Below are 26,244 nucleotides of genomic sequence, written 5' to 3'. Positions count from 1 at the left end.
AAGACTTCAGATTACTGGAACAAAGCTGGATGTGAAGCTCTGCTTGATGCACAGTCAAGAAGAGCTTCAGGACTGATCAGAGAAATGATTTAATGAAAAAAGAATTGTGGAAAAGAAGGCAGCTGGAATCTAGTTTAGGGACCAGAATGTGAAGAACAAAGCAGCAGAGACTGGACCTACATGTAACCAAACACGGTTATTAAACTACCAGCATTGACTAATCTGGGAACACGATAACAACTACTAACAACATCGTATCAATGGAGACAGACAGGACAGCATGATAGAGGGTGAGGCAGCAGAGGGTGAGGCAGCAGAGGGTGAGGCAGCAGAGGGTGAGGCAGCAGAGGGTGAGACAGCAGAGGGTGAGACAGCAGAGGGTGAGACAGCAGAGGGTGAGGCAGCAGAGGGTGAGGCAGCAGAGGGTGAGACAGCAGAGGGTGAGACAGCAGAGGGTGAGGCAGCAGAGGGTGAGGTAATCAGGGTGAGCGAGTCGCAGACAGAAACAGATGGGAGGTTTTATTTTCCTGTAGACTGACGGAGGACCAGCTGGAGTCCACTGAAGGTTTGTTTTGTTCTTTAATGTTTCTCCTGATCGCCTGTATTGATTATTGATCGGACTGATCGATTAGATTCAATCTGATGTTTAACTCCAGTTCACTAGAACAGAAACTCTGTAAAAATACATTCATAAATACGTTAAAAATTACATGCATTTAATACTGAAAACCAGTTAAATAACAGAATTATATCAATAAATGTGATATTTATCTGATTCTAGTCACACAGTAAAAGAAGAAAAAAACAAGTAAATTACAATATTTTTTATATTTAAATATAGTTGAGTAAGAAGCTGCTTTGTGGTCACATACCAAAAAAAAAGAAGATTTATTTGAAATACAGATTATTTCTGTGGACAAAATTCACTTTTTCCTGTTTTTTTTTAAACATATATTTTTACAGTTTTCTGTCATTTTGCTGGATGTGATCTAACATTTAACTAAACAGAAAATCTGTAAAAAAACAAACATTTTTATTATTTTTCCATCCTTTCAGTATTTCATGTTTCTTTCAAATAAATTAAATAATAATGAAATCAGATTAAACAGCTGATTTAAATACAGTTAAGCAGGAAGCTGATTTCTGGTCACACACTGAAAAAGAATATTTATTATTATTATTATTATTATTATTTATTTTTAAATGCAAATTGTTGATGTGGACATTATTTACAGGATTTATTATTTATGAACTGATCGATTCACAAACAGAACAACTAAACTGTGCAGACTTCAGTGCATTAATCTGTCTTTATTATTATTAATATTATGATTGTTATTTATTTCTTTATGTATTAACTGTGTGCATATTAAACCCAGCAGACTTCAGTCCATTAATCCCATTTTATTTTATTATTGATCCAGTGACAGAGGATCTGCTCTCTGCTGCAGAACCCTGTCTAGACACCTTATTTCTGATAATCAATGATTGATTGTTTGTTTGATTAACTGCAGCAGTGAAAAATCAAATGGAGTCAAAATATGAAGAAGCTAAAATGAAAACATGTTTAACTACAAGAAGCTGCCTTAAAACTGATTTTTATCACATCTGATATTAAATTAATGTTTCACTTACAGAACAATTAATATTAAATTTAAGCACAAATTAAAGTCATTTTAAAGATGAAAATATTAATATGTGAAGCAGCATCTGTATTTTAATGAATGTTTTTTTCTTTTACTGTGTGACTGTAGAATCAGATAATTATCATATTTATTTCTGTTGTTTTCCAGTTTTTTTTCTGCCAGATGTGAGTCTTTAATGTCTTTATGAACAGGTGATCAGCTGTGAACCTCAGGAGGAATCAGACTGCTGTTGTTCTTTCAGATGAATCTGGCTCTGATCCACGACCGGCTTCACATCAAGACGTTCTGGGAGAAAAGAATCGACACTCAGAGTCGACATGAGGACAGTGAAGAGCAGAGGATGAACCAAAGCGCCCTCAACAAGTCAGTAAACACATTTATTATTATCTAAGGCCTGAAAACATGAAGGTTTGATCACTTTTTAATGGACTTTTCCATCATTTCTGAGCCTCAGAACTTCATCAGTCCAGCAGATAGAACCATGACATTTAGGAGGAGAAACATCTGAGTTCTGAAAAAAAATGCAACTGAAATAAATTTAAAAAGCTGGATAATTACCGCAAAAATGACCAAATTTACCACGAAAAGGACCAAAACTACCACAAAAGTAGTGGATATGTGACAAAAACCTCAAATTTGCACAATAAACAAGTAAAATAACCACAAAAACGACCAAAATTACCACAAAAAGGCACAAAATCACCTTAAAAGAGCCAAAACTACCATGAAATTTTCAAAAATGCCAGGAAAAACATCCAAAATCACCACAAAAAGGACCAAAACTGCCACTAAAACAGGTGAAATTGCAACAAAAAATAAAATTCTGCACGAAAAATTAACGAAATAGGACAAAAGTTCCTTCCTGACTTCCTTAGAACATCTGGTTCTTCATCTCCAGTAACTTTATCAATGATCACTGACTGGGAATATTTCCAGAGTTCCAGGTTCTTGATGTCCATAGAGGAGAATGTCCCCTGGAGAATGTTCTAGAGTAGACATACATTAGTTGTCGGTAGGTCTACTCTAGAACTTTCTCCAGTTGTCGGTAGGTCTACTCTAGAACTTTCTCCAGTTGTTGGTAGGTCTACTCTAGAACTTTCTCCAGTTGTCGGTAGGTCTGCTCTAGAACTTTCTCCAGTTGTCGGTAGGTCTGCTCTAGAACCTTCTCCAGTTGTCGGTAGGTCTGCTCTAGAACTTTCTCCAGTTGTCGGTAGGTCTACTCTAGAACCTTCTCCAGTTGTCGGTAGGTCTACTCTAGAACTTTCTCCAGTTGACGGTAGGTCTGCTCTAGAACTTTCTCCAGTTGACGGTAGGTCTACTCTTGAACTTTCTCCAGTTGTCGGTAGGTCTGCTCTAGAACCTTCTCCACTTGTCGGTAGGTCTGCTCTAGAACTTTCTCCAGTTGTCGGTAGGTCTACTCTAGAACTTTCTCCACTTGTCGGTAGGTCTGCTCTAGAACTTTCTCCAGTTGTCGGTAGGTCTGCTCTAGAACCTTCTCCAGTTGTCGGTAGGTCTACTCTAGAACTTTCTCCAGTTGTCGGTAGGTCTGCTCTAGAACTTTCTCCAGTTGTCGGTAGGTCTACTCTAGAACTTTCTCCAGTTGTCGGTAGGTCTACTCTAGAACTTTCTCCAGTTGACGGTAGGTCTGCTCTAGAACCTTCTCCAGTTGTCGGTAGGTCTACTCTAGAACTTTCTCCAGTTGTCGGTAGGTCTACTCTAGAACTTTCTCCAGTTGACGGTAGGTCTGCTCTAGAACCTTCTCCAGTTGTCGGTAGGTCTACTCTAGAACTTTCTCCAGTTGTCGGTAGGTCTACTCTAGAACTTTCTCCAGTTGCCGGTAGGTCTGCTCCTGAACTTTCTCCAGGTGTCGGTAGGTCTACTCTAGAACTTTCTCCAGGTGTCGGTAGGTCTGCTCTAGAACTTTCTACAGTTGTCGGTGGGTCTGCTCCAGAACTTTCTCCAAGGGAAGTTCTCTTTTCCTGCTTCCAGTCTTTAAGTTTAGTCTCACATTCCAGGACCTTGAAATTTTGTTCGTCCACAATGAGCTAAAACTACTGAAATACCTCCAACTTATCCAAATTTTCTCAAAATCTTCTCACAATGACAAAACCTGCAAAAATGACAAAGAAACTTTCCAGAATACCTGGAATCTTTCAGAAATTTAACAATAAAACAACAAAATTGGGTCAAAATCATCAAAAATGACTTGAAAATGGACTAAAATGACAAAAACAAACCCGTGCATCACACCATGATGCTGCCTCCACTATACTCCATTCATCAGAAAGCTTTAAAAAAGTGCATTCTGGGTAAACTTTAAGGATCATACCAGCATGCTGGTAGGTGGTCAGTCAGAACTATTATAGATGATGGACGAAGAAACCAGAATTATCTATGGACAGGATTCATTCTATGGAGAAACTATTTTCTAATACAGTTATTTTTAAAAGTCCATTAAAATGTGATGAATCTTGACCCACTTCTATGGACTTCAAGAACCTGGAACTTCAGAAATATTCCTAATATGAAGGCAGAACTCTGATCACTAATAAGGCGTATTATATTTAATAAGCTGTTCATCTCCACTGCTGGAGGCACCAACTGAAAAAAAACTGATCAATAGCTAAATTCTCTCAGATTTTGGGGCCTGAGTGTTTCCTTGCTGATCTATTTCTGCTGTGAAACGATGAACAGTGTGAACAGAAGCAGCCCTCTGTGTTGAGTTGAGGCTGCCGTGGATCAGAACCAGAACCGGTGACCCGTCGCTGAGATTCCACCAGAGAAGCTCTCATTTCTCTGGGGAGATAAAGCAATAAAAGGGCTGATGTAATGCTGCCGCCGGAGTGTTGTGTGCTTCATTTATTCGGGCCGAGTTGAGTTCAGGTTACGGTCCGGCTGCTGTTTCCGCTCGTTAGCGACCATCATCATGTGTGAGACCTTTAGCGGGCTCGGTCCGGTCTGGTATTTCTTGTAATGAGACGCTCTGTTTTTAGACGTGTCTATTTGACACACGCTCACATGTCCACAAATCAGCCAACATTCATCCTCACTCTGACCTACAGCGTGTTCAGGACAAATTACCGTCTTCATCAGACTGCAGCATCAGACCTGGATACCAGGCTGGGACCTGAAGGGCTTCAAACATCCACACGAGGCTCTAAAACTGAGTCCATAAAGCTCCACGTTAATGGGTTGAATTTACAGCAGACATAAACATGTTTACAGTCAGATACAATGACTGTGTGCTCTGTAGATAATTTCTCTATTTGCGACGCGTCTACAGGAGGTCACGTTTTCATCAACTCACCAGTTTAAACTGTTTTCAGGTTTAACTCTGAACCCTTTATCCTGTTGTCTGAACTAAAACCTAAACTTAAAATCACAATGTTTCAACAAATCACTTTATTCTACATGTCTCAATTAAAAATTATTTTAAAAGAAAGCATTTGAACCGAATCCTTCTAAAAAAAAAGCAAACAAAAAAAAACATGAAGACAAAAGAACACTGAGAAACTCTGAGGAAAGCTTGTTGAAAAGCATCAATCAGAATGATACAAGAACATTTAAAGTTCCTGAAGATCTCCTGGAGTCCAGTTAAATCCATCATGAAGAAATGGAAGGAAGACGGAACATGAATGGATCTGACTAGAGCAGGACGTCCTCAAGACCTGAGAGACTAGAGAGGGAGGCCACCAAGACTCTATGACTCCTCTGAAGGACTTCCAGCTTCAGACTGTTCATCAACAACTGTTGTCTGTTCTTCACCAGTCAGAGCTTTATGGAGACAAAGAGAAAGACACTGATGGAAAAAGCTCCAATTAAATCTGGACTAGAGTTCAGCAGAAGACATGGAGACTCTGAAGACACCTGGAAGAAGGTTCTTTGGTCTGAGGAGACCAGGATGGAGCTTTACGTCCATCAAAGACTGAACATCATCACAAATGCGCAATCCCCACTGTAAAGCATGGTGGTGGCAGCATCATGATGTTCCTCAGCTGCAGGTCCTGGATGGCAAGTAGAGATAGAGGGTAAATGAAATCCTGGAGGATGACCTGATGCAGTCTGAAGAGAACTGAGGCTTGGAGATCAGTTTTCCATCAGAAATGGTTTAAAGAGACCAAAGAGCTGCTGAGGTGTTTTTCTGCACTGGATCCTCTTATTAAACCTTCACCTCTCACCAGCTATTAGCCCGATCCCCCCTAACCCCGGCCCTCTCTCTTTAACCTCCCACCACCTCTTCAGCTAATCCTGCTGCTCTCCATTACCCTGTAGGCCTAATCCTCCTGCTATCGGTGCCGTGTATCGGTTAATCCTCCGGATATCTGTTACCACAGACCCTCAGCCTCTAACCCCGCTGCAGCCCCGATAATTGTGACCGTTATGTGCGACCCGAGCAGACGCTGGAAAAATGTGTTGCAGCGAGCAGAGGTGATAATCTGACAGCGATGAGTGATGGAGGCCGGCAGGACGGACGCTGACACCCAGGACCGATTTAGAAGATATTCTGATCTAAATATTCAGCTGAGAGTAAACCTATAACTGCTATAACTGGAGGATGATGCAACGCTTCAAAGTCAGTCTTTACTCTGAGAACAGATTTAATGTTTGAGCTGAAACAATAAACCACAGTTAAAATGTCCCTGCTTCTCACACAGGGAGAGTTTAGTCATGAACTCGTCAGACTAGAAAGCATAAAAATCAAACAACAAAACATTTAAAAATACTGTAACATTAAAAAACGAGACATTTCCAGTTCACTAACTGTATGTGTTGAATAAGATAAATCACTTTAAAGGGGCTGAAAACTTATTTTACACTTTACGTCTTTAATTATTATGACTAAACCAGTTTTCACTTTGACATAAAAGAGTCTTTTACATTTATCTCACTATTCACTACGTTTAGCTATCTATTTGTTACGTTTAGCTAATTATTCACTACATTTAGCTATCCCTTAGTTACTTATTTTTTGTGGTCATTTTATTGATAATTTTCAGTCTTTAAAATACAAATTTCTTTATTTTGTTGTTTTTCTTTTGCACATTTTAATTGTAAATTAGTACTTTTAAATGTATTTTTTGGTCATTTTAATAGATGTGATGTGTGATCGAACACTACTTGGAAAGTCTGTGAGATAATCGTTAAATAAAATACTGTTGAAGTTTCAATCCTTAATGGAAATGTCTTTTCTTTTTAAATAAAAAAACTAATTTATGAAGCAACATTTTTTTTTTGCTGATTTAAATTCAGTAAAATAGTGTAAATATTTCATTGTCACACACTGTAAAAATAATTTACTCCAGAATAGAGATTTCTGACGACGGTCAACGTATAATAGTTTTTTCTGTTATTTAAACAGTTAAATTCTCCTCTCGGCGTGTCTGATCGGCCTGTTGTCATGAAGAAGAAAACCACCTGACATGAAAACAGCGTTTAAACTCGCCTACTGTCCGTCTGTCCATCCGTCTGTCTGAGGTCAGGAGGATTATCAGCAGCCGACAGAACAAATGGAATAATCCAGAAAACTCGGCAGGAAGGTGACAAAGAGTCTCTGAGAACAGCTGAGCGCCGGCTTCGGTTTCATCAACACATCGTCTCACATACTGTCACGACTTCCTTTGTCTTTGTTTTATTGTCCTGCAGACTCACGGCTTTCTGTCTCTGTGAGGGCTTTAACTGTCCTCATCCTGAAACTCATTTTAGTTCTGGTTCCACATTCAGCCCAAAAGGATCTCCAGTGGACCGGACCAGTAAAACCACAGCATAACAACCGATAAATAACCACAGCTCCTAATGGTTCATTTGTTTTACTTCAAAGTTCACGTCTAAGGATTTTTTTTTTTTTTTTTTTTTTACAAAACATCATGAACGACCTGAAACTTCTGAAGAAAAATAAATTCAAAAGTCACAGGCATCTGGAACTGAATGACAAAATATACTGGCAGTCAATAGAAACTTTGAGGTAGAAATGTAGGCAGAATTCTACTTATAGGGGGGTTGTAATGATTCATGGTGGATTTGCTGATGATCTAGTGCCCTGGTAGTTGAGATAATGATGAGTTGTCATTTTGTCATGATTCACTGCACATGGGTTGGTCACTTTGCAAAAGTGAACCAAATACACACCAAGCAATACTCAGTGAGTATCTGCACAATGTGAGAATGGGTTCTGAAGGCCTATATAAAGGCCCAAAAAAGGCCCCCATTGTTAGTCCAGTGAACAGCATCATGCCGCGTCTATCACATGAACAATGTCTCCGGGCACTGGGTATGGTGGAGGCCGCTTTGAGCTACAGTGATGTATCCAGGCATATGGGCTGTTCCCAACCCACAATCAGAAGCCTGGTCCAAAGCATGCGCCGACGGATTGCTGCCTGCATCCAAGCACATGGAGGCCGTACTCTATTGACTGTTGTGACTTTGTGTTTGGCAGGTGTCGTTTCTTTTGTGAAATTCTTTATTTTGAAATCATTCTTGAAACTTTAGATTTTTGATTCTGTATGCCAATATGCTAAACAAATGATTCATATGAAGAAAATCCAGTTTGGGGCTTCAAAATAAAAATTACGTTGAAAAATATGGTCTCAAAGTTTCTATTGACTGTCAGTGTACTTTACTTTATGATCAAAGCGATTAAAGTCAGACAAAAAAACAACAAAAACAAGACAAAACTTTACAAAAATGAAACACAAACCAACAAAGGCAAGAAACAATGAGAAAAAAATGAGACAAACAACATGAAACAAAATAAAAAAGAGACAAAAATTGGACAAAAAATGAGACAAAAAATTACAAAACGGCACAAGACAAAAAGTGACAGAAGCAAAAAACAAATTGACAAAAAATAGAGAAACAACACAAGCGAGACACAAAAACATGACAAAAACAATGCTAAAAAAACGAATGAAGTGAAACAGAACGACAAAAGTAAGACAAAAAGACAAAACACAGCAAAAACGACAAAATATTACAAAAATGAGACAAAATAGCAATACAACAATGAGCAATCTAGTATTTTACTTTATGATCAAAGCAACTTGTCATGGTATAGAAATGATTTTAAATTTATAGTTTTACAAAGTCATCGCTGGTTCAAACTGTCTGAACTGTTGTTTTATTGGCTGCAGTGTGAAGTTTAAATCTCGGATTAAACCATTGACCTGCTCTCAACTCTCACACTTTGGCCGTGAGACACACAAGTGTTCAAGAGTTGACAATGACCGCAAGTCATGTGACACCAACGTGGACGTTCCTATGCTAGCAACTAACATTCTTAAGCTAGCAAATAGTGTTTTTCGCTATCAATTACCATTCCTAGGCTGGCCACGACCATTTATAGTTTGCAAATACCATTCATAGGCTAGTGAGTAGACGTCTAAAGCTAGTGACTAGCATCCCTAGGTTAGTCACCAGAATCCTTGGCTAGCAAATATTGTTCCGAGGCTAGCCGCTAGTGTTCCTATGTTAGTCACTTGCATTCCTAGATGAGCAATTATCACCCTTAGCTTAGTGGCTAGCCTTCCTTGGCTAGTGCACAGTATTATTAAATGCTAGTAACTAACATTCCTAGGCAAGATACTTACTTTCCCGAAGCAAGTGACTTGAATTCCCACATTAGCAACTAGCGCCCAATGGCTAATTCCTTCCAAGGCATTCTAAAACAAGTGACAAGCATTTGTAGGCTAGTTACTAGCATTCCTAGGCCTGTGACTACGGGCCTAGGAATGGTAGTTGCTATCCTAGAAATGCTAGTAGCTAGCCTTTTTAGGCTACTCACTGTCTTCTTAAAGCTTTTCCTGCACTTTTGCCGCCACCGTGCTTCACATCATGATGCTGCCACCACCATGCTTCACAGTGGGGATGGAGTGTTTATGATGATGTTCAGTCTTTGATGGACATAAAGCTCCATCCTGGTCTCCTCAGACAAGAAAGTTCTTCAGGTGTCTTCAGAGTCTCCACGTGTCTTCTGCTGAACTCTAGTCCAGATTTAATTGGAGTTTTTTCTGTCAGAGTCTTTTTGTCTCCATAAAGCTTTGACTGGTGAAGAACAGACAACAGTTGTTGGATGAACAGTCTGAAGCCGGAGGTCCTTCAGAGGAGTCAAAGGCGTCTTGGGGGCCTCCTTCACTAGTGCCTTTCTAGTACCTGATTCAGTTGTGCTGCTAGGGGTCCATGGAGTGCAGTTAGGCCTCTTCAGCCAGTAGCTGTAGATCATGTCGGGCCTGGTGCTGTCCAGTTCTTCATTCCCAACCCTCTTTCTTGGATGTCTGCTATTGTGATGGTCACTGAGTCTTGTTCTTGTTGTGGTTTGGTCTGAGGTTCACATCATTTTTTTACAGATTATTTTCAGTGTGTATTAACTAAAATAGCATCAATATATCTGAACTGATTTGACATCTTGTTTATTGCAGATTTTCCCCGGGTGAATTTTGTACTCAGATTTTACAGGAAGCGTGAAGCGTGAACCTCTGAGAACCACTTGACGCCATCATGAGTCTTGTCTTGGTTTTACTTTCATTCAGGTCTCTGTTTCTGCTCACCAGCTGTCCTGTTGTTTCAGGCTGCGGGGGAATGGCTGGTCCGCCTGGAGAGTCGAACCAAACACCTGAAGAACCTCAATGACAACTTCATGAGGAAGGTGAAGACGGAGAAATCAGCCAACCAGAGCTGAATCACAAACCAAAACGAAGATCCTCGTCTTATGGCTCTCATCCAGGTTGTTTCCTCCTGACTAGATCCTTGCTTCTGTTGAATCTACTCTGATGTACGTCTGCTAAATGAAACTGTAGAATTTTAAGCTAAGAACCATTTCCTTCATCCTGCTGTTCAACACTAATAAAGAGATGTGTTAGCAAACAGACAGTCAAACTGAACTGTTGTTTTATTGGCTGCAGTGGTTTAAAACTCCCTTCAACAGCTCAGATAAAACCATCAACCTGCTAACAAACTGTCTCTTATTTCCAGCAGGTTTTGTGTTTTATCAAATGCTGCCTTCAGACTGAATCATGAACTCAGGATTCCAACAAGTGATATGAAGTGATTTTCGTTAACTGCAAGTCATGTGACATCAACATGAACGTTCCTATGCTAGCAACTAACATTCTTAAGCTAGCAAAATAGCATTTTTCTGATACCAACTACCATTCCTAGGGCTAGCCACTACCATTTATAGGCTAGCTACTAGCATTCCTAGTTAGCAAATACCGTTCATAGGCTCGTGAGTAGACGTCTAAAGCTAGTGACTAGCATCCCTAAGTTAGTCACCAAAATCCTTGGGCTAGCAAATATTGTTCCGAGGCTAGCAAGCCACTAGTGTTCCCATGTTAGTCACTTGCATTCCTAGATGAGCAATTATCACCATTAGCTTAGTGGCTAGCCTTCCTAGGCTTGTGAATAGTATTATTAAATGCTTGCAACTAACATTCCTAGGCAAGATACTTACTTCCCAATCAAGTGACTTGAATTCCCACATTAGCAACTAGCATCCAATGGCTAATTCCTTCCAAAGCATTCTAAAACAAGTGACAAGCATTTGTAGGCTAGCTACGAGCATTCCTAGGCCTGTCATCACAGGGCCTAAGAATGCTAGTTGCTAGCCTAAGAAGGCTAGGCCTAGGCCTGCCACTACAGCCTAGAAATGCTAGTAGCTAGCCTTCTTAGGCTAGCCACTGTCTTCTTACAGCTTTCCTGCTGTGTGGCTTCAGTTATTTCACTGTTCTGAGCTCGTTTATGAAGCTGTGAAGTTTCTAACAACAAACCAGCTAACGAGCTAATTAAGGTCTGAGATCTTTAAAATATGGGAGCTTAAATCTCTTGCTGTTCCAGGATTTCACTTTTGCCACCACCATGCTTCACATCATGATGCTGCCACCACCATGCTTCACATCATGATGCTGCCACCACCATGCTTCCCAGTGGTGATGAAATCTCTCAAGGTGGCCAAATTTTTACCCTCTAAAATTGTGCAAAACAAAATAAAACACTTCCTCAAAACAATGATTTACTTTCAGAGATCAGTTCATTTTTACTCACTGAGCTGCTCACAGAAGGTTCATCCAGACTTGGACATGATGCTGTGTTTATCAGAACAATGATGTCATACGCAAGGAAACGCACCACATTTTAGCGTTCAACTGTTTTGTAGCTGCTGCTAATTGAAAAGCTGTTTAAAGTAAAGTGACACATTTCTGTGCTACATCTAACAGTTACTGCGTGGTTTTAAATATTAGTGTCTGAAACAACAGAACTGTTGGCTGCAGCTCCTCTATGGTGGAATGACATTAAACAACATTAAACAGCTGAAACAAACAATACATAGAAGCTGGTTAATAAAACAACAAAATAAAATAATTCAGGTCCCTCTAGAAGTTCTGGGCCGTGAGCTGGAGGATGAATCTTACAATAAATGTTCAGCTAAACAGTACGCCGTTAACCTCCACTCCTGGAGGTGGTTCATAATCCCTGACAAGTCATTCCGTTTAATATTCTATTGCTGCAATTGCACAACTAGTCTTTCAGAATAAAACAGTTCCTTTCACAGTAAGAGTCCTGTGTTTTCAAGTACAGGCTGTGGATTGGCAGCAGTGACGTGTTTTTGGTTTTCTCCAGCAGTTTCTCTCTCAGCGTCTGTTTCTGGACTTGGAACCAACATGTAGCGCTGGTTCCTCCACCGGTGGAGGTCGATCGGCCGACGGAGGCGCCAGCTTCCGTCCGTCCTCGTCGCGCTGCACGTGGTCGGGAACCAGCGCCACCAGCGTGTTGAAGCAGACACCGTCCGTCCGGCCGTGCTGCCGGCCGTTGTGCTGCAGGCTGAAGACGCCCAGCGTGTTGACGTCGTGGTTGTAGTACGCTGACGGCATGGCTTCCTGCACCACCATGTTGGCCGCCCAGGTGACAGCGTGGGCTTCAAGGCCGCGCCGTGGGGAGGTGGAGCTCTGGAGCTGCAGGTGGAGGAGAAGGTTCATGACAATCAGCTACATCCACGCCAATACGTCTCAAGTTAACCCAAAATCACATCTTAAAACATGTTTTAAATCATCAAAATGACTACATTTATTGGCCAGAAACCGTAAAGATTGAAAGAATAATCAGATTTTGAACTTTCTGACGGTTGCTGAGCTCCAGGCCAAAACCTAGTGCTTCTTAAAACAGCAAATTTGTTTTGGAAGTTCAGTAAGGTCCAGAGAGGATGAGGAGGGAGACAGAGAGACACACTGGAGATCAGATGATTTAAGGTTTACTGATGTCAGGAGAAGTGACGCCGACAGAGCAGCAGTTCTGAGGATTCTCTCTGATCTTTTATAATGTTTAAAATGTAGTTGAGGGAAAGTCAGATTTAGATTACAGACCAACATGGAAACAACTAGTCTGCTTCGTCACATCAGAATAGAGAATATTTAATCCTGACCAGAGCAGAGAGTCCTGGAAGACCCTCCTTCTACAGCGTCTGCCTTCCAGAAAATAATTGGTGATGACATCAGCTAACAGCTGAAAGGAAATCCCTTAGAAAGGAGAAACAGTCATTCTTCCTTCACAGCTATCATTCCAAGACTACGATCCCTAAACTAGTTACTAGCTGCCCTAGACTAGTGTTCCTAGTTGGTCAATTGCATTCCTACGTCAGCGACTCAGCGTTTATCCTTCGGTCTGTCGTCACTCAACAAATGTCCACAGCTTTCCTACAGTCCTTGAAATAATCATGTGTGATGTTACCTTTAACCAGCAGGATCCAGATCTGATCCTCAGCTCCAACAAACACCAGGACGAGTCTCTGAACGACGTGACGGCAGCTCAGGTCTTGGGGCAGCGTGGTGGGGTGCCAGGGATCCTGACGGTACCTGAAGGCAGCACAGAATCAGTTAGCGTTTAGCTTCACGCTCAGCAGGAGAAAACCTAATGTAGAAGATGGAAAGTTTGCTTTGTTTTTCTGGATCATGTGACAGAGAACCCAACTTTTAGGGGCTGCACACCAATGAGCAGAAGGAATATAAACATTTGTTTTGAAATTTTACATGTGGGTTTTCCACTAATAAAAGTTTTTTAACTTGTTAAATGCAGGTTGAGGATGAGCTCAGTGTCGTTTTAGCACAAACAGGAAGTCGTACTTGAGTCCGTTGTCGATGAGGCGGAGGATGTCTCGTCCTCGCAGCTGGAGGGCGGAGCGTCGGTCCCACCAGGACGCCTGCAGAGACTCCTGATCTGCTGCCGCCAAACCCTTCAGACTCCCACCTGACGGAGAAAAGACCTCACCTGAGACACCTGCAGCAGACCCAACCGATGACACGTTCAGGCGTAGCTGACCTCTGACCTGTGATCTTGGCCAGGAAGATGAAGCGGATCCACTGCCGGTCCTGTTCCTGGATCAGCAGCAAGCTGATTGGCTCACAGTCAAACCCCGCCTCCTCCTTCACCTGCAGACAAAACAGAGCTGCAGCTCAGGACACCTGCACAGAGGTGAGCACCAAAGTTTAGCTCTCAGGGCAGTTTTGAACGTCTCACCTCCCTCCTGAGCGCCTCCTCCAGACTCTCCCCACCTCCACCCTCCCAGCAGGCAGGGTACCACTGCTTGTAACAGTCCTGCTTGGCCTCCTGCAACCATCAGCACCTCGTCCTGCAGCAGCACAAGGAGGCAGTCATGTGGTGGATAGAAACACGTTTAACTGATAAAGATAGAAACATGACGGTTCATGTAACTGATGAAGAAAGCGTTAATCTCAGCTGCACCTTGTCGTTGAAGATGACGCCACAGACGATGTAGGTTCCGTTCTTCCTCAGAGTCACTTGGTTTGCTTTGTTCCAGACCGACATCACAGCTGGTGACTCTGACCCCTGACCGCCTCAGCAGACGCTCCACCTGATCCTCCATGTCTGCAGGAAGACAACCAGCTCCTTAGGATTCTCTCATAACAGCAGAACAACATGGTGGAGGTGTTTTAAAACATCAGGAAATAAAAAGACAAACAGAAGTGAGAAAGAAGAGGAAATGAAGAGTAAACGGCTCACGGTAATTAAACATCCAGAAGTCCGTTAAGCTCCTCGTTTCTAATCAGGAATAAAAAAGGAGAGAAAAGGGAAGCTTGTAAAAAACAAATTTTCTTTTAAAATCGATGTGAAAAGTGTGACGTTATATCAAAAGTTTCAACATTTTTAGAAACTGACAACGTGTTTTATAAAGTCGGGGAATTTCCAGAACATCTGAGGAGTTTATTTGAATGTTTCTGGGAGGTGAGGTCATTTAGGGAAAACTTCTTCTGATGAGATTTTAAAGAAACATCAAGCAAAGTCTGCACGTATAAAACAAACAGTTTCTTCACAATGATTCTTTCATCCAGTTCGTCGAGGCGTTCAGCTGATTTTCTTTCATCTTTTCATAGAGAAGTTTTTCTTCCAGCTGAAGATTTTCAGTTTTTCGGCCTTTTAGCTTCAGAGGTTCATAACACGGGTTCCTTTACTGCTTCTTTCTGTTGGCTATTTTAACTATTTAATGTCTCCATTTCCATATTATATATATTAGATTTCAGCAAACTTGTGACAGAAATCCTTTGTGATTCTAAATAAGCAGCAGAGGAAGTTTCATGGAGTTATCTGTCAGTTAAATGTCTCCCCTTAAGTACGTTGAGATTTATTAAGCTGTTAGCGCCCCCGGCTGGGTTGCACATGAAACACAAAGTGCATTTCTAACATTTAGTAGCAAAACCAAACAGGACAGCATCGGATCCTTTCAGTCTGATTAGTCTGTCAAAGATCCTGAAATACGGTTGATAAAACTCAGTTCTTGAGAGGTTTTTTAGGATTTCAGCTTCTTTCTGCCTCATATTTCTGACTCTAACGCCACATGTTCAGCTGTTTCCTCCACCTGTGTTTCATGACAGTCTGCTGTTTAATCCAGTTAGTTTGAACCTCAAGTCCTGATGTCAACAAATTCATTTATGACTGATTAACTTTGAACATTTTAGGAAAACAAAGTCGAAGACAAGCATTATTCCTTCTCTGTTAGATCGGTCGCAGCTTCATCCATCTGTAAATATATGATAAATATAGGATTCATTCTTTCACCTGAAGGTTTGATATAATTTAAAGTGTGGAAATAGTGTCTCTGTGAGTTTCTTTCCTGATTCTTCCAGAACACAAACAAACAAACAGAAAACCACACCAGTAATGTGGATGGTTGTAGAGATTCTTCTAAACGTAGAGAATCTAAATATTGCACATGTTCCCTGGATGTGGGGAAAACAACGACTTGATTATGACTCTATTATTCTAAATGTAGAAACATAAAGATATTGCACCAGATTCTTCATTTTTACATAAATAAACTGTGTGTTTGTGTTTCTTTGAAAATGTCAGCTCCACTGTCTGACACACTGATGCATAAACCGACTAAAATCTGAACAAAATGAATGTTTTCTGAGGTTTTGTTTCGTTATTTTCCTGCTCAGATTATAAATCTCTGACAGCAGCTAATTGACGCTAATGCTAACAGGAAAGCCGCCTAAATACATTTTCTTTCTCAGCTTTAAAAAAATCACTGACTGGAGAAACTATCTGTGAAACATTTCGGAGAACTGAGGTTAAATTAAACCACGAACCGGTTTGTATTCTGCTGCCTCTGTTAGCAGGTTTCCATCAGATCTTCTCTGTTTAGCTTCTCTGTTAGCTTCACTCTGCGGCCGGTTTGGTTTTGACAGCGATGAGGAAGTGACCTCCACTTCCGGTTCCTGTGTGAATACGCACCTCTGCGATAATTTTCATCAATAGCACATTATTTTCTTGGCTTCTTATGGTTAAAAAACAAACAATATTCACATTTTATGTAATTTTTGGGGTTGTAAATTAATATTGTGTCGTAAAATGTGACACCGGTAGTGACGTATTTTGTAGTTTTTGTAGTTTTCTTCGCTGCGCTGCTCTCTGGTGTCGTAACACGCAGTTAAGGTCACAATGAGGCTGTTTACTGGAGCTAACGCAGCTATTTACCGCTTAGACTCATATTAATAATAATAATTATTATTATTCCTGCCAGTCAGAGGGACAATTAACTCGTGGAGGCGGTTTTGAAACCGAAAAACACCGGTTAAACCGGTAAGTTAACGTGTTTTCATGTTTATGATCCGTGTTTCTGCTTTACTTTTCTGGTGAAGGTTTTATTCTAATATTGGCAGCAGCTGAATGAAACCTTCATTTTTAGCAACGTGTAGTTCCAATTCCAGCTGCTAATCCTACTGCTTCTGCTTTATGTGTGGACAGAATCAGAACAACCAGATGTTAACGCAGTTAAGCAGTTTTTACATTTTAACCTGATAAGTGAACCATTAAACGGAGAGTGTGAGACTAATTCATGTCACAGAAAACAGGATAGTTTGATCTGTTTTAGGAGGCTTTACAGCTGGAATCATGTGAAGGATTGCCTTGGAAACACCTGTGTTCATGAGGCTCTTTAAATATGAATGTGAGTGAGTGAGCCTCTGAACTGTCCAGGAGAAGATGCAGCTCAGATCAGATCAGGAAATGTGTAGTGTTACAGCGTTAATGATCCCATGTAGGAGCATCAGTAAAAATATGAAGATAAACAAGAATGCACAAAAGTACACAACATAGTAATACACAGTCTGATACCAGTGGGAAGTGAACAGTAGTAGATCAAGATTTGGGTCTATTCTGACCACTTTTGTGTAATTCTGAACACATTTTCTACAATTTTTGGTTCATTTTCAAGTCATTTTAGACAAATTTCCTGTCATTCTGGATTATTTTAATCATTTTAGAGAAAATTCTGACTGATTTTGGATCATTTTCCAGTGGGTGTAGACTATTTTCATGTCATTCTGAACACATTTTTGTGTTTTACATCATTTCTGGGAAAATTTTCTGTAATTCTGGATCATTTTTCAAGTCATTTTGAATCATTTTGGATCATTTTTAAGCATCTTGGACAATAACGGTTGGAAGCAGAGTGGTCTGACCCACTTTCTGTAGGTTTTGGAGTAAAATGTGTTCAAAGTTCGTGTTTTCAGAATGGTCTAACATTTCATTGTAACCTGTGTTGGGTGGTGTGTTAGATCACTCTGTCAGTTCATCCCAGCATCAGGATGAACCTCAGCAGCCTCAAACATTCAACAGGATTCATATTTTCAATCATCTGAACTGTGTTTGTTTCCTCCTGCAGCCCAATTCAGAGCCTCCTCAGCTGGAGAAGAAGAAGAAGGAGGAAGAGTGGTGGTGCGTTCACTGACCTCCATCTTCCTTCACCAGGAGTAAATGTGAGGCTGACGGAGGATTCTTCTCACTTCGACTCTCTGAGCAGAATCATGTCATCGTAGCTCCGCCTCCTGCTCTGATTGGTTGGAGACTCCGGTCCGATGTCGCGGCACAGTAAGCTGCAGAAGCAGGTCCTGGTCCTGTACCGCAGTTCCTCAGAGCCGTCGGGACAAACCGGGGCTTCATCCCCCGGATCCGGGACGAGTTCAGGGAGAACGCCGGATCAAGCGGACGGACGTGATGCACATCGAGTATCTGTACCGACGAGGCCAGAGGCAGCTGGAGCAGCTGAGGGACGCCAACACCAAGCAGCTGGCTCCTCTCCAAAGCCAAGGACCAGGACTGAGACCGGCAGATCTCCAACAGCACACCTCACAGACTCCATCCATGACGCTCATGTTCAGTTGTAGGAATAAAATATTCTGAAAGTCACACTGGATTCATGAATGAACAAACTCTGGAAGAATCTGCAGCAAAAGTTTAGAGGTCTGTCAGAGCAGCTGGGTCAGAAAAAATAAATAAAACAATCAGAAATCGCTAAAATTCCCTAAAAATGAAAAAAATGTCTTTAAAACGTCTGAAAATTCTGAACAAAATACTCCAAAATTCTTATAAACTATGAACAGAAGTCATCAAAGTATAAACAAAATGTGAAAATATTAAGTTTCCCAAGATTTGAAAATAAAGAAACCATCTCAAAACAAACATAAATATCAATGTTTATGTCAACAGTGAGAAAAATATCCTTAAATGACAAAATGAGACAGAAACGACAAAAATCAGACACAAAAGCAAAAAAGGAGATATAAAATGACAAAAACTAAACAAAATGACAAAACTGAGACAAAGAATGACAAAGACCTCTGAAAATGTCTCAGAAGTGTCTGTAAATATGAATATAATGTCAACACTGAGTGAAATGTCCATAAATGGCAGCAAGAGTTACAAAAACAATCAACAAAATATCCAAAAAAATATGAATAACTTTGCTGAAAGCGAAGAAAACAAACAAAACATCATCAAAGACACTGATAAAATGACATCCTTCACTGTTCCGTTCTTTCAGGTTTGAGTTTATTTATTTTTACTGAGAATGAGGCTAAACGTTTGAAGTGAATATTTTGGAAGACATGGAGACAGCTGGTCTGTTTAGTCAGAACAGAGAAGATCTGACCTCCTCCAGCGTCTGAAGATCATCAGGGATGACATCAGCGAAGCACCAGAAACACTTCAGAAAGAGGACAGAGTCGTTTCTCCTCCACAAATATTCCGTCCACACATGGATCGATGTGACAGATTATTATGCTTAATGTTTAATCACTTAAACATCTCTTATTAACTCAGAAATAATTTGTTTTCAGATTTCCAACTAATCTTACAGAGTCCTAAATAGTTTTTAGATGAAGAAGGTTGACAGTAAATCATTCACTTTATCTCAGACTTCTAAATCTCACAAATGTTGACAAGTTTTTCACTGTATCGCCATCGATATGAACATTTTAAAACTGAAATATGCTAATAAATACAGGTGGTATCTCCAACAAACACACATCTGTACACATTCTAAACACTAGCAGAAAGTACCTTCAGTTTGTAATTAAGTACAAAGTAAACTTTAATTACAGTCAGGTTTGCTGACATTTGTTATATAAACGTTTCCTAACGGTTTACTGACAACCTGATGAAACCTTAAACAGGTGATTACGTCATTTACTGTCTTTATGGGGTAATTTTGCGTCTTTTTATGGGAATTTTATGTTTTTGGGGTAATTTGTGTCTTTTTGGGTAATTTGCATCTTTTTATGGTAATTTTATGTTTTTGGGTGGTAATTTTGTGTCTTTTATGGTTATTTTATGTTTTTTGGGGTAATTGTGTCTTTGGGGGTAATTTTGTGTCTTTTGGGGGGTAATTTTGCATCTTTTTATGGTTATTTTATGTTTTTGGGGGTAATTTGTGTCTTTTCATGGTTAAATTATTAAATTTCAGCCTCCATCTGACGTCTTCTTCTGCAGAGGATAAAGCCTCAGCATTCCGGGTTGCCTGGCAACAGGAGGCGTACTGGAAGTGACGACACATCCAGGAAGTCCTCCAGACTGCCGCTTTAAAACCCACGAGGAAGAAGAAAACGTAAACAGGAAGACGAGTTTGACGGACTTTGGAACTGCGTTTGTTCCGTTAAATATCTGAACATTTGCGGAGTTTAGCTGCAGCTGGGAACCTCAGAGAACTTTAAAGTTCTGTTTGAATCAGAACTGAAGGGTTTTAGGGTTTTAGTTTGGTTTTTAAACGTTCTTCGTTCTGTTTTCAGCGATGTCGGGTTCAGGAGGGAGAGATGAGCAACGGACAGTTATTTCAGCAGGTAAGAAAAAAAAGAACAGAACATGTGGTTCATCTGTGGTTGATCAGTTTCACGGAACACAAAATGATAAAAAAATGAGGCACAAAACGACAGAAAAAAGCCTTAAATCCTAAAAGGCTCAAATAAAGAGCATCGGACCAGTTTTCTACGTTGTGCTTTTAGGAGGCAGTGATCTGAGATAAACTACAGCTAAACAGGAAACGCTTCACTGTCTTTGATTTTCTTTGAGTGAAAGTCTGAACAGGTAGAATAATAAATAATATCTGCAGTGTTTCTGAGTTCTGTCAGACCTCCATCCAGTGTTAGAAAGTGTTTCTAAATTAACTTTATTACTGATTATAAATGTTTTAATGTTCCACTAACGGTTCGTCCTCCAGGACGTAAAGCGCTTTAATTAAATGATATATTTAATGCTAACATATAATTACTGTTGTTATCTATCTATTTTCAAAGTTAGTGGTTCACAAAAAATACTGAAGCACATTTATGATTATTATTATTTATTATTATTGAGGTTCCAGTTATTTGCTGAACTCCTGAACAGAAACACGTTTTAGTGGTAGTTTGTTTTTCTGGATTAATTTCTGCCTTCTGGCTCAAATTGGGGACAAAACATGAATTCAGTTTAAATTCGCTGATGATGAAGCGCCAGAGACGCAGTGAGAAACATCCTGAGGTAAATCCTTCATGGTGCTGGACGTCTTTAAATGATGTCAGTGAGATTTGATCACAGAGACTGGTGCTGAAATGAATGCGTTTTGTGCTTTTGTGGTAATTATGTGTTTTTTGTGATTATTTTCGTGTCTTTTTTGGGTTCATTTTGTTGTTTTTGTGATCACTTTCGTGTGTTTTTGGGTTAATTTTGTTGTGTTTTTGCAATTATTTTGTATCTTTTGGTGGTAACGCTGAAACGCCTGCGTTGCTGCTCCTGCAGGTGGCGCTGCTGCGCTTGGTTGTCGTCTCAGACTGAGGAGGGATCGCAGGATGCTGGCGGCTGGTGACGGGCATCCAGGTCGGCAGAGAGCTGCTGAACCGACTGACCGGGTCAGGACAAAGTGGAGACGTACAAGGTGTTACGCTTCAATCAATGTGACACAGCAGGACACATACGTGATCACAGCAACACTCCACACGTCTCACAATAGCCAGAACAAATCAGACTGGTCCCGTAAAAGTCTCAAATGTGAGAAATCAAGGATCTTTGTTGTCATTGCTGTTTCCACACAGCGAACAGACAGATCGTCCTAAATGACCCCAAACCGTCCAAGTAGCTAAATTTGTCCAAACTGACCTGAAAATGAATTGAATGAATCAGACTCGTCCATTATTGGTTGAAAATCAGTTCATTATTGTTGGAAATTGCCGGACTTATGTCTTCCTGTGTTTGTGTTGTTTTGTATTTTTTGTCTATTTTTTGTCGTTTTTCGCTTTTGTCATTTTTGGTCTCATTGGTGTCGCTTTGTAACTTTTTTGTCTAATTTTTTGTGTCTTTTTGTTTTGTTTGTGTCGTTTCTTTGTTTTATTGTTTGTGTCTCATTTGTAACATTTTGTCTCGTTTTGTGTCGTTTCCCTCATATTTTGCCGTTTTTGTTTTCTTTTTGTCTCGCTTGTTGTAGTTTGACTACTTTTTTCATTTTGTTTTGTTTTGGTCTCGTTTTGTGCCATTTGTGTAATTTTTTTGTCTTGTTTTTGTTGCTGCATACATTTTTGGTTACATTTTTTGTCTCTTGTTTTTCTGTCATTTGTCTCATTTTTTGTCATTTTATTTCTCATTTTTTGTCGTTTGTGCATCATTTTGTAATATTTTATCTTTTTTTAGTTGTATTTGTCGTTTTGTTTCTTTTCTCGTTCTCCTCTGTGACCTTCTGTTCTGCCTGACCGTTGTTTCCTCAGAGGAATGCATCCTGAGCATCGCAGACTTCGTCCAGAAAAACCCTCGAGCCTCTCAGACCCAGATCAACGCAGAGGTGGAGAAGAACGTTGTGATGTTCGCTGCCAGAGTTCAGGCTCTGGAGTCGACTCCCATTTTCTGAATCAAACCCGGACATGTTTCCATGTTTCTGTTTTCTGTGTGTTGAATGAAGCCTGATGAACACTTTGCTTTATATGAAGTTTATCTGCTTTCTGTCGTTAATTCAGCACAGATTGGATTTCTATTAAAGGTGTTTCTGCTGCAAACCAAACAGAGTCCAGCGTTTCTTCTGCTTCATTTTTTTTGAATTTTGCTTCTTTTGTGGTAATTTGTATGGGGGGGTAATTTTTTTTATTTTTTGTTGATAATTTTTGTAATTTGTGTCTTTGTAGTAGTTTTGCATCTTTTTAGGGTAATTTGGGCTTTTTTGTTGGTAATTTGCATCTTTTTGTGTTGATTTTGCATTCTTTTGTGTTGATTTAGCATTCTTTTTGTGGTAAATTTGCATCTTTTTATGCTGACTTCATCTTTTTGTGTTGATTTTGCATCTTTTTGTGGTAAATTGCATCATTTGTGTTGATTTGCATCTTTTATGGTGACTTTTCATCTTTTTGTGTTGATTTTGCATCTTTTGTGGTAAATTTGCATCTTTTTATTGGTGATTTTGCATCTTTTTGTTGTTGATTTTGCATCTTTTTGTGCAATGATGATGGATAATAATGATAATAATGGTTCCAGTTTATCTCCAGATTTGACACTGCTGCTGTCTGTAAATAGGAGAGATTAAAAGTTTGTGCTTCCGATGTTCTTCCTGCCAATTCGGGTGTTTTCCTGAAACCTGCTCAGGAGTTAAAAACAAAAAACATGTATTTATTGGCCGACTCTAAAAGTAAATCTGCTGCAGCAGGACCTGGAAAAAATTCAGGACTTTCCAGAGAGTAAATTACAGTGACTTCCCCACGAACTGATCATTATTTACTTTGGAAAACAAAACTTAAAATGATTCGACTTTTTGTTAGACACTCATTGGCTGAACTTCTGCTGTAGGTCCCGCCTCTCACGCTTCCTGATTGGACAGCATAGTGACCCAACCACTCTCTGATTGGCTGGGAGGAATTGGCGGAGGGAAGAGCGTCCGATTTAAACACAAAAACTCCCAAACTCCTCCGCTCCACTTCTGTAAAATCAAAGAAACACAATGGATAAATGTCACTTTAATGGAGAATTATGGAGGTTTCTCACAAGCTGGAGAGGTAGTAAAGATACTGTGTCTTTTTTGTGGTCATTTTGTTTAATTTTGCACTTTTTGTTGTAATTTAGTGTTTTTTTGGAGTTCATTTTTTGTTGTTCTGATAGTTTTGCGTCTTTGAGGTAATTTTTTTGGGGGGATTAGCATATTTTTGAGGAAATTTTGTGTTTTTGTTGATCATTCTTTTTTTTTTTTAATTTTTCCTTTTCTGTGGTAATGTTTTGTTTTTGTAAAAAATTTAGCATCTTTTGTAGCAATTTTGCGTTTGTGGTAATTTATGTCTGTTAATTTTGTGGTTTTTTTTAGGGGTATTTTTGTTGTTTTTGAGGTGCATTTTGTTTTTTAGGAGCATTTTTGTTGTCTTTTACGGTATTTTTGGAGTATTTTTGTTTTTAGAGGAATTTTTGTTGTTTTTTAAGGGTATTTCTGTTGTTTTTTAAGGGTATTTGTTGTTTTTTAGGGGTATTTTGTTGTTTTTAGGGTATTTTTTTATTTTTGGGGGTGTTTTTTAGGAGCATTTTTGTTGTTTTTATGGGTATTTTTGTTTTTTTGGATATTTTGGTTTTTAAGGGTGTTTTTATTTTTTTTTTTATTTTTTTATTTTTTTTATTTTTTTTTTTATATTTTTTTTTTATTAATTTTTTTTTTTTTTATTTTGTTATTATTTTGTTGCTTTGGTAAATTTGTTTTTTGGGGGGAATTTCGCATCTTTTGTGGTAATTAGGTGTTTTTTTTTGTGGTGATTTTGTGTCTTTTTGTTTTGATAATTTCTTCATTTTGTAGCTAAAACTCTATGAATCAAGTTGATCACAGTCTAGACAAGATAATAGAAATGATGAATAAACAACATTTGTTCATCCCACAGTGGGAAAATTCACATATTGGTGATATTGGACCCGAATTCTGTCTGAATTGATATGAACTGACCCCAATATTTAATCTTAACTGTTTTTGCCTTTTTATTAGACAAGATAGTAGAGAAGACGACAAAGAAGGTTGGGAGATGTGTGGAGGAAGGACCTGCAGCAAATGACCATGGTCACCTCAACGTCCTAATATTCTTATCGTAGTCTGAATAAACCGATCTGAACCACTGAGTGAATTCTAATCTGTATTTTTACATCTTTAGCTAAAATTGATTTAGAGCAGGATGGAATGATTGACCAAGAAATCAAAAAAGCTGTTTATGTATGAAATTACCTGAGTGTAGTTTTGAGGACAGCACTGAAGTCTCTTTTCTTTCCTTCAGATTGATTCAAAACGGCAAAGATGTGGCCAGACGAGGGACATGGAGAAAGCACTGGAATTCTTCAAATTGGCGTACAACATTCACCAGAGTGAAAAACTGGAAATCAGGATCAAGAAGATTGAAGAACTGATTGCTCAGAATGACTCTGAGGAAGACTACGATGAGTTTGTTAACGTGAACAACAGCGGTTTGATGCTTTTTAAAGGGCTATTGACAAACTGTACGACTACCAGCGGGACGGCGTCGCCTTCCTGTACAGCCTCTACAGGGATGGGACGTAAAGGCGGGCATCCTGGCCGATGACATGGGCCTCGGAAAAACCATCCAGGTGATTTCGTTCCTCTCCGGGATGTACGACAACGATGTGGCTAAACACACTGTGCTGGTCATGCCGACGTCCCTCATCACAAACTGGACCAAGGAGTTTGCCAAATGGACTCCAGGCATGAGGGCCAAGGAGTTTCATGGGACCAGCAAAGGGGAGAGAACCAGGAACCTGGAGAACGTCCAGAGGAGGGGTGGCGTCCTCATTACGACCTACACCATGTTAATGAACAATTGGCGGCAGGTGTCATCGTACCATGCAGAGAGTTCACCTGGGACTACATGATCCTGGATGAGGCCCATAAGATTAAAAACAGTGGCACGAAAACAGCCAAAAGTGTCTACGCCATCCCGTCCAAAAACAGAGTTCTGCTCACAGGAACTTCCGGTCCAGAACAACCTGAGAGAAATGTGGGCCCTCTTTGACTTTGCCTGCCAGGGAACTCTGCTCGGCACCGCTAAACTTTCAAAACAGAGTACGAGAACCCCATCACCCGGGCCAGGGAGAAGGACGCCACTCCAGGAGAAAAGGCTCTGGGGATGCGGATGTCGGAGACCCTCATGACCACAACAAGCCCTACTTCCTCCGCAGGACCAAATCAGAAGTGCAGAAAAACAAAAAAGGTGGCACAGATTCACTCAAAGAGCAACACTCGGACCACAACGATGTCCCACGTGTTCCAAAAGACTCTGGAGCCGTGATGCCTGAACTGACGAGGAAGAACGACCTGATTGTGTGGACGTACCTGAGTTCTGTTCAGGAGGACATCTACAGGCAGTTCATCTCTCTGGACCACATCAAGGAGCTGCTGCTGACCACCAGATCTCTTCTGGCTGAACTTAACATAATGAAGAAGTTGTGTGACCATCCCAGGCTGCTCTCTGCTGCCCCCATCAGCAAGTTAGGTTTGGAGGAAAACGGAGGCGAGGGCCAGCAGGGAGACGAGGCCGACACCGACGCCCACAGCATCGACAACGTCCCCGACGACACCTTAATATCAGAGTCCGGGAAGCTCGTCTTCCTGTTCGCACTGCTGGAGAGGCTCCGAGAGGAAGGCCACCGAACACTGGTGTTCGCTCACTACAGGAAGGTGCTGGACATCATAGAGCGTATCCTCGGCAACAGAGGTTTTAAAGTGCTGAGGCTGGATGGTACCATCAAGCAGATCGCAGAGAGAGAGCGCCGCATCCTTTGTTCCAGACAGACAACCGTTACTCCGTCTTCCTCCTGACCACGCAGGTCGGGG

At 40.3% G+C, this 26,244-nt stretch overlaps 4 protein-coding genes across 4 annotated transcripts; 3 read left to right on the top strand and 1 right to left on the bottom strand.

The window, feature by feature from the left end:
* Nucleotides 1–373: 373 nt before the first annotated feature.
* LOC110963338 (protein FAM240C) lies at nt 374–10,506 on the top strand. Its single transcript, XM_051950613.1, has 3 exons — nt 374–565; nt 1,888–2,013; nt 10,207–10,506. The coding sequence occupies exons 2-3, from the start codon at nt 1,888–1,890 to the stop codon at nt 10,315–10,317; spliced, it is 237 nt and encodes a 78-aa protein (XP_051806573.1). The 5' UTR covers nt 374–565; the 3' UTR covers nt 10,318–10,506.
* Nucleotides 10,507–11,645: 1,139 nt separating this feature from the next.
* nudt18 (nudix (nucleoside diphosphate linked moiety X)-type motif 18) lies at nt 11,646–14,511 on the bottom strand. Its single transcript, XM_022211656.2, is given in 10 exon segments — nt 11,646–12,296; nt 12,299–12,560; nt 12,562–12,586; nt 13,359–13,483; nt 13,751–13,874; nt 13,954–14,056; nt 14,145–14,237; nt 14,239–14,256; nt 14,370–14,423; nt 14,425–14,511. Coding segments are annotated over 10 exon segments (1,035 nt in total). The 3' UTR covers nt 11,646–12,152.
* Nucleotides 14,512–17,792: 3,281 nt separating this feature from the next.
* Nucleotides 17,793–18,335, top strand: sdhaf1 (succinate dehydrogenase complex assembly factor 1). The gene is given in 3 exon segments (XM_051950611.1): nt 17,793–18,050; nt 18,053–18,118; nt 18,121–18,335. Coding segments are annotated over 3 exon segments (321 nt in total). The 5' UTR covers nt 17,793–18,004; the 3' UTR covers nt 18,330–18,335.
* Nucleotides 18,336–25,061: 6,726 nt separating this feature from the next.
* On the top strand, nt 25,062–26,229 carry LOC127534833 (DNA excision repair protein ERCC-6-like). Its single transcript, XM_051951092.1, has 2 exons — nt 25,062–25,178; nt 25,501–26,229. The coding sequence occupies exons 1-2, from the start codon at nt 25,062–25,064 to the stop codon at nt 26,227–26,229; spliced, it is 846 nt and encodes a 281-aa protein (XP_051807052.1).
* The last annotated feature ends 15 nt before the right edge of the window (nt 26,230–26,244 follow it).

This window comes from Acanthochromis polyacanthus, chromosome 7 (genome assembly GCF_021347895.1).
Source record: "Acanthochromis polyacanthus isolate Apoly-LR-REF ecotype Palm Island chromosome 7, KAUST_Apoly_ChrSc, whole genome shotgun sequence".
In the NCBI taxonomy this organism is placed as follows: Eukaryota; Metazoa; Chordata; class Actinopteri; family Pomacentridae; genus Acanthochromis; species Acanthochromis polyacanthus.
Note: the sequence above shows the minus strand (reverse complement) of the source record. Positions and strands in the feature narration are given on the sequence as shown.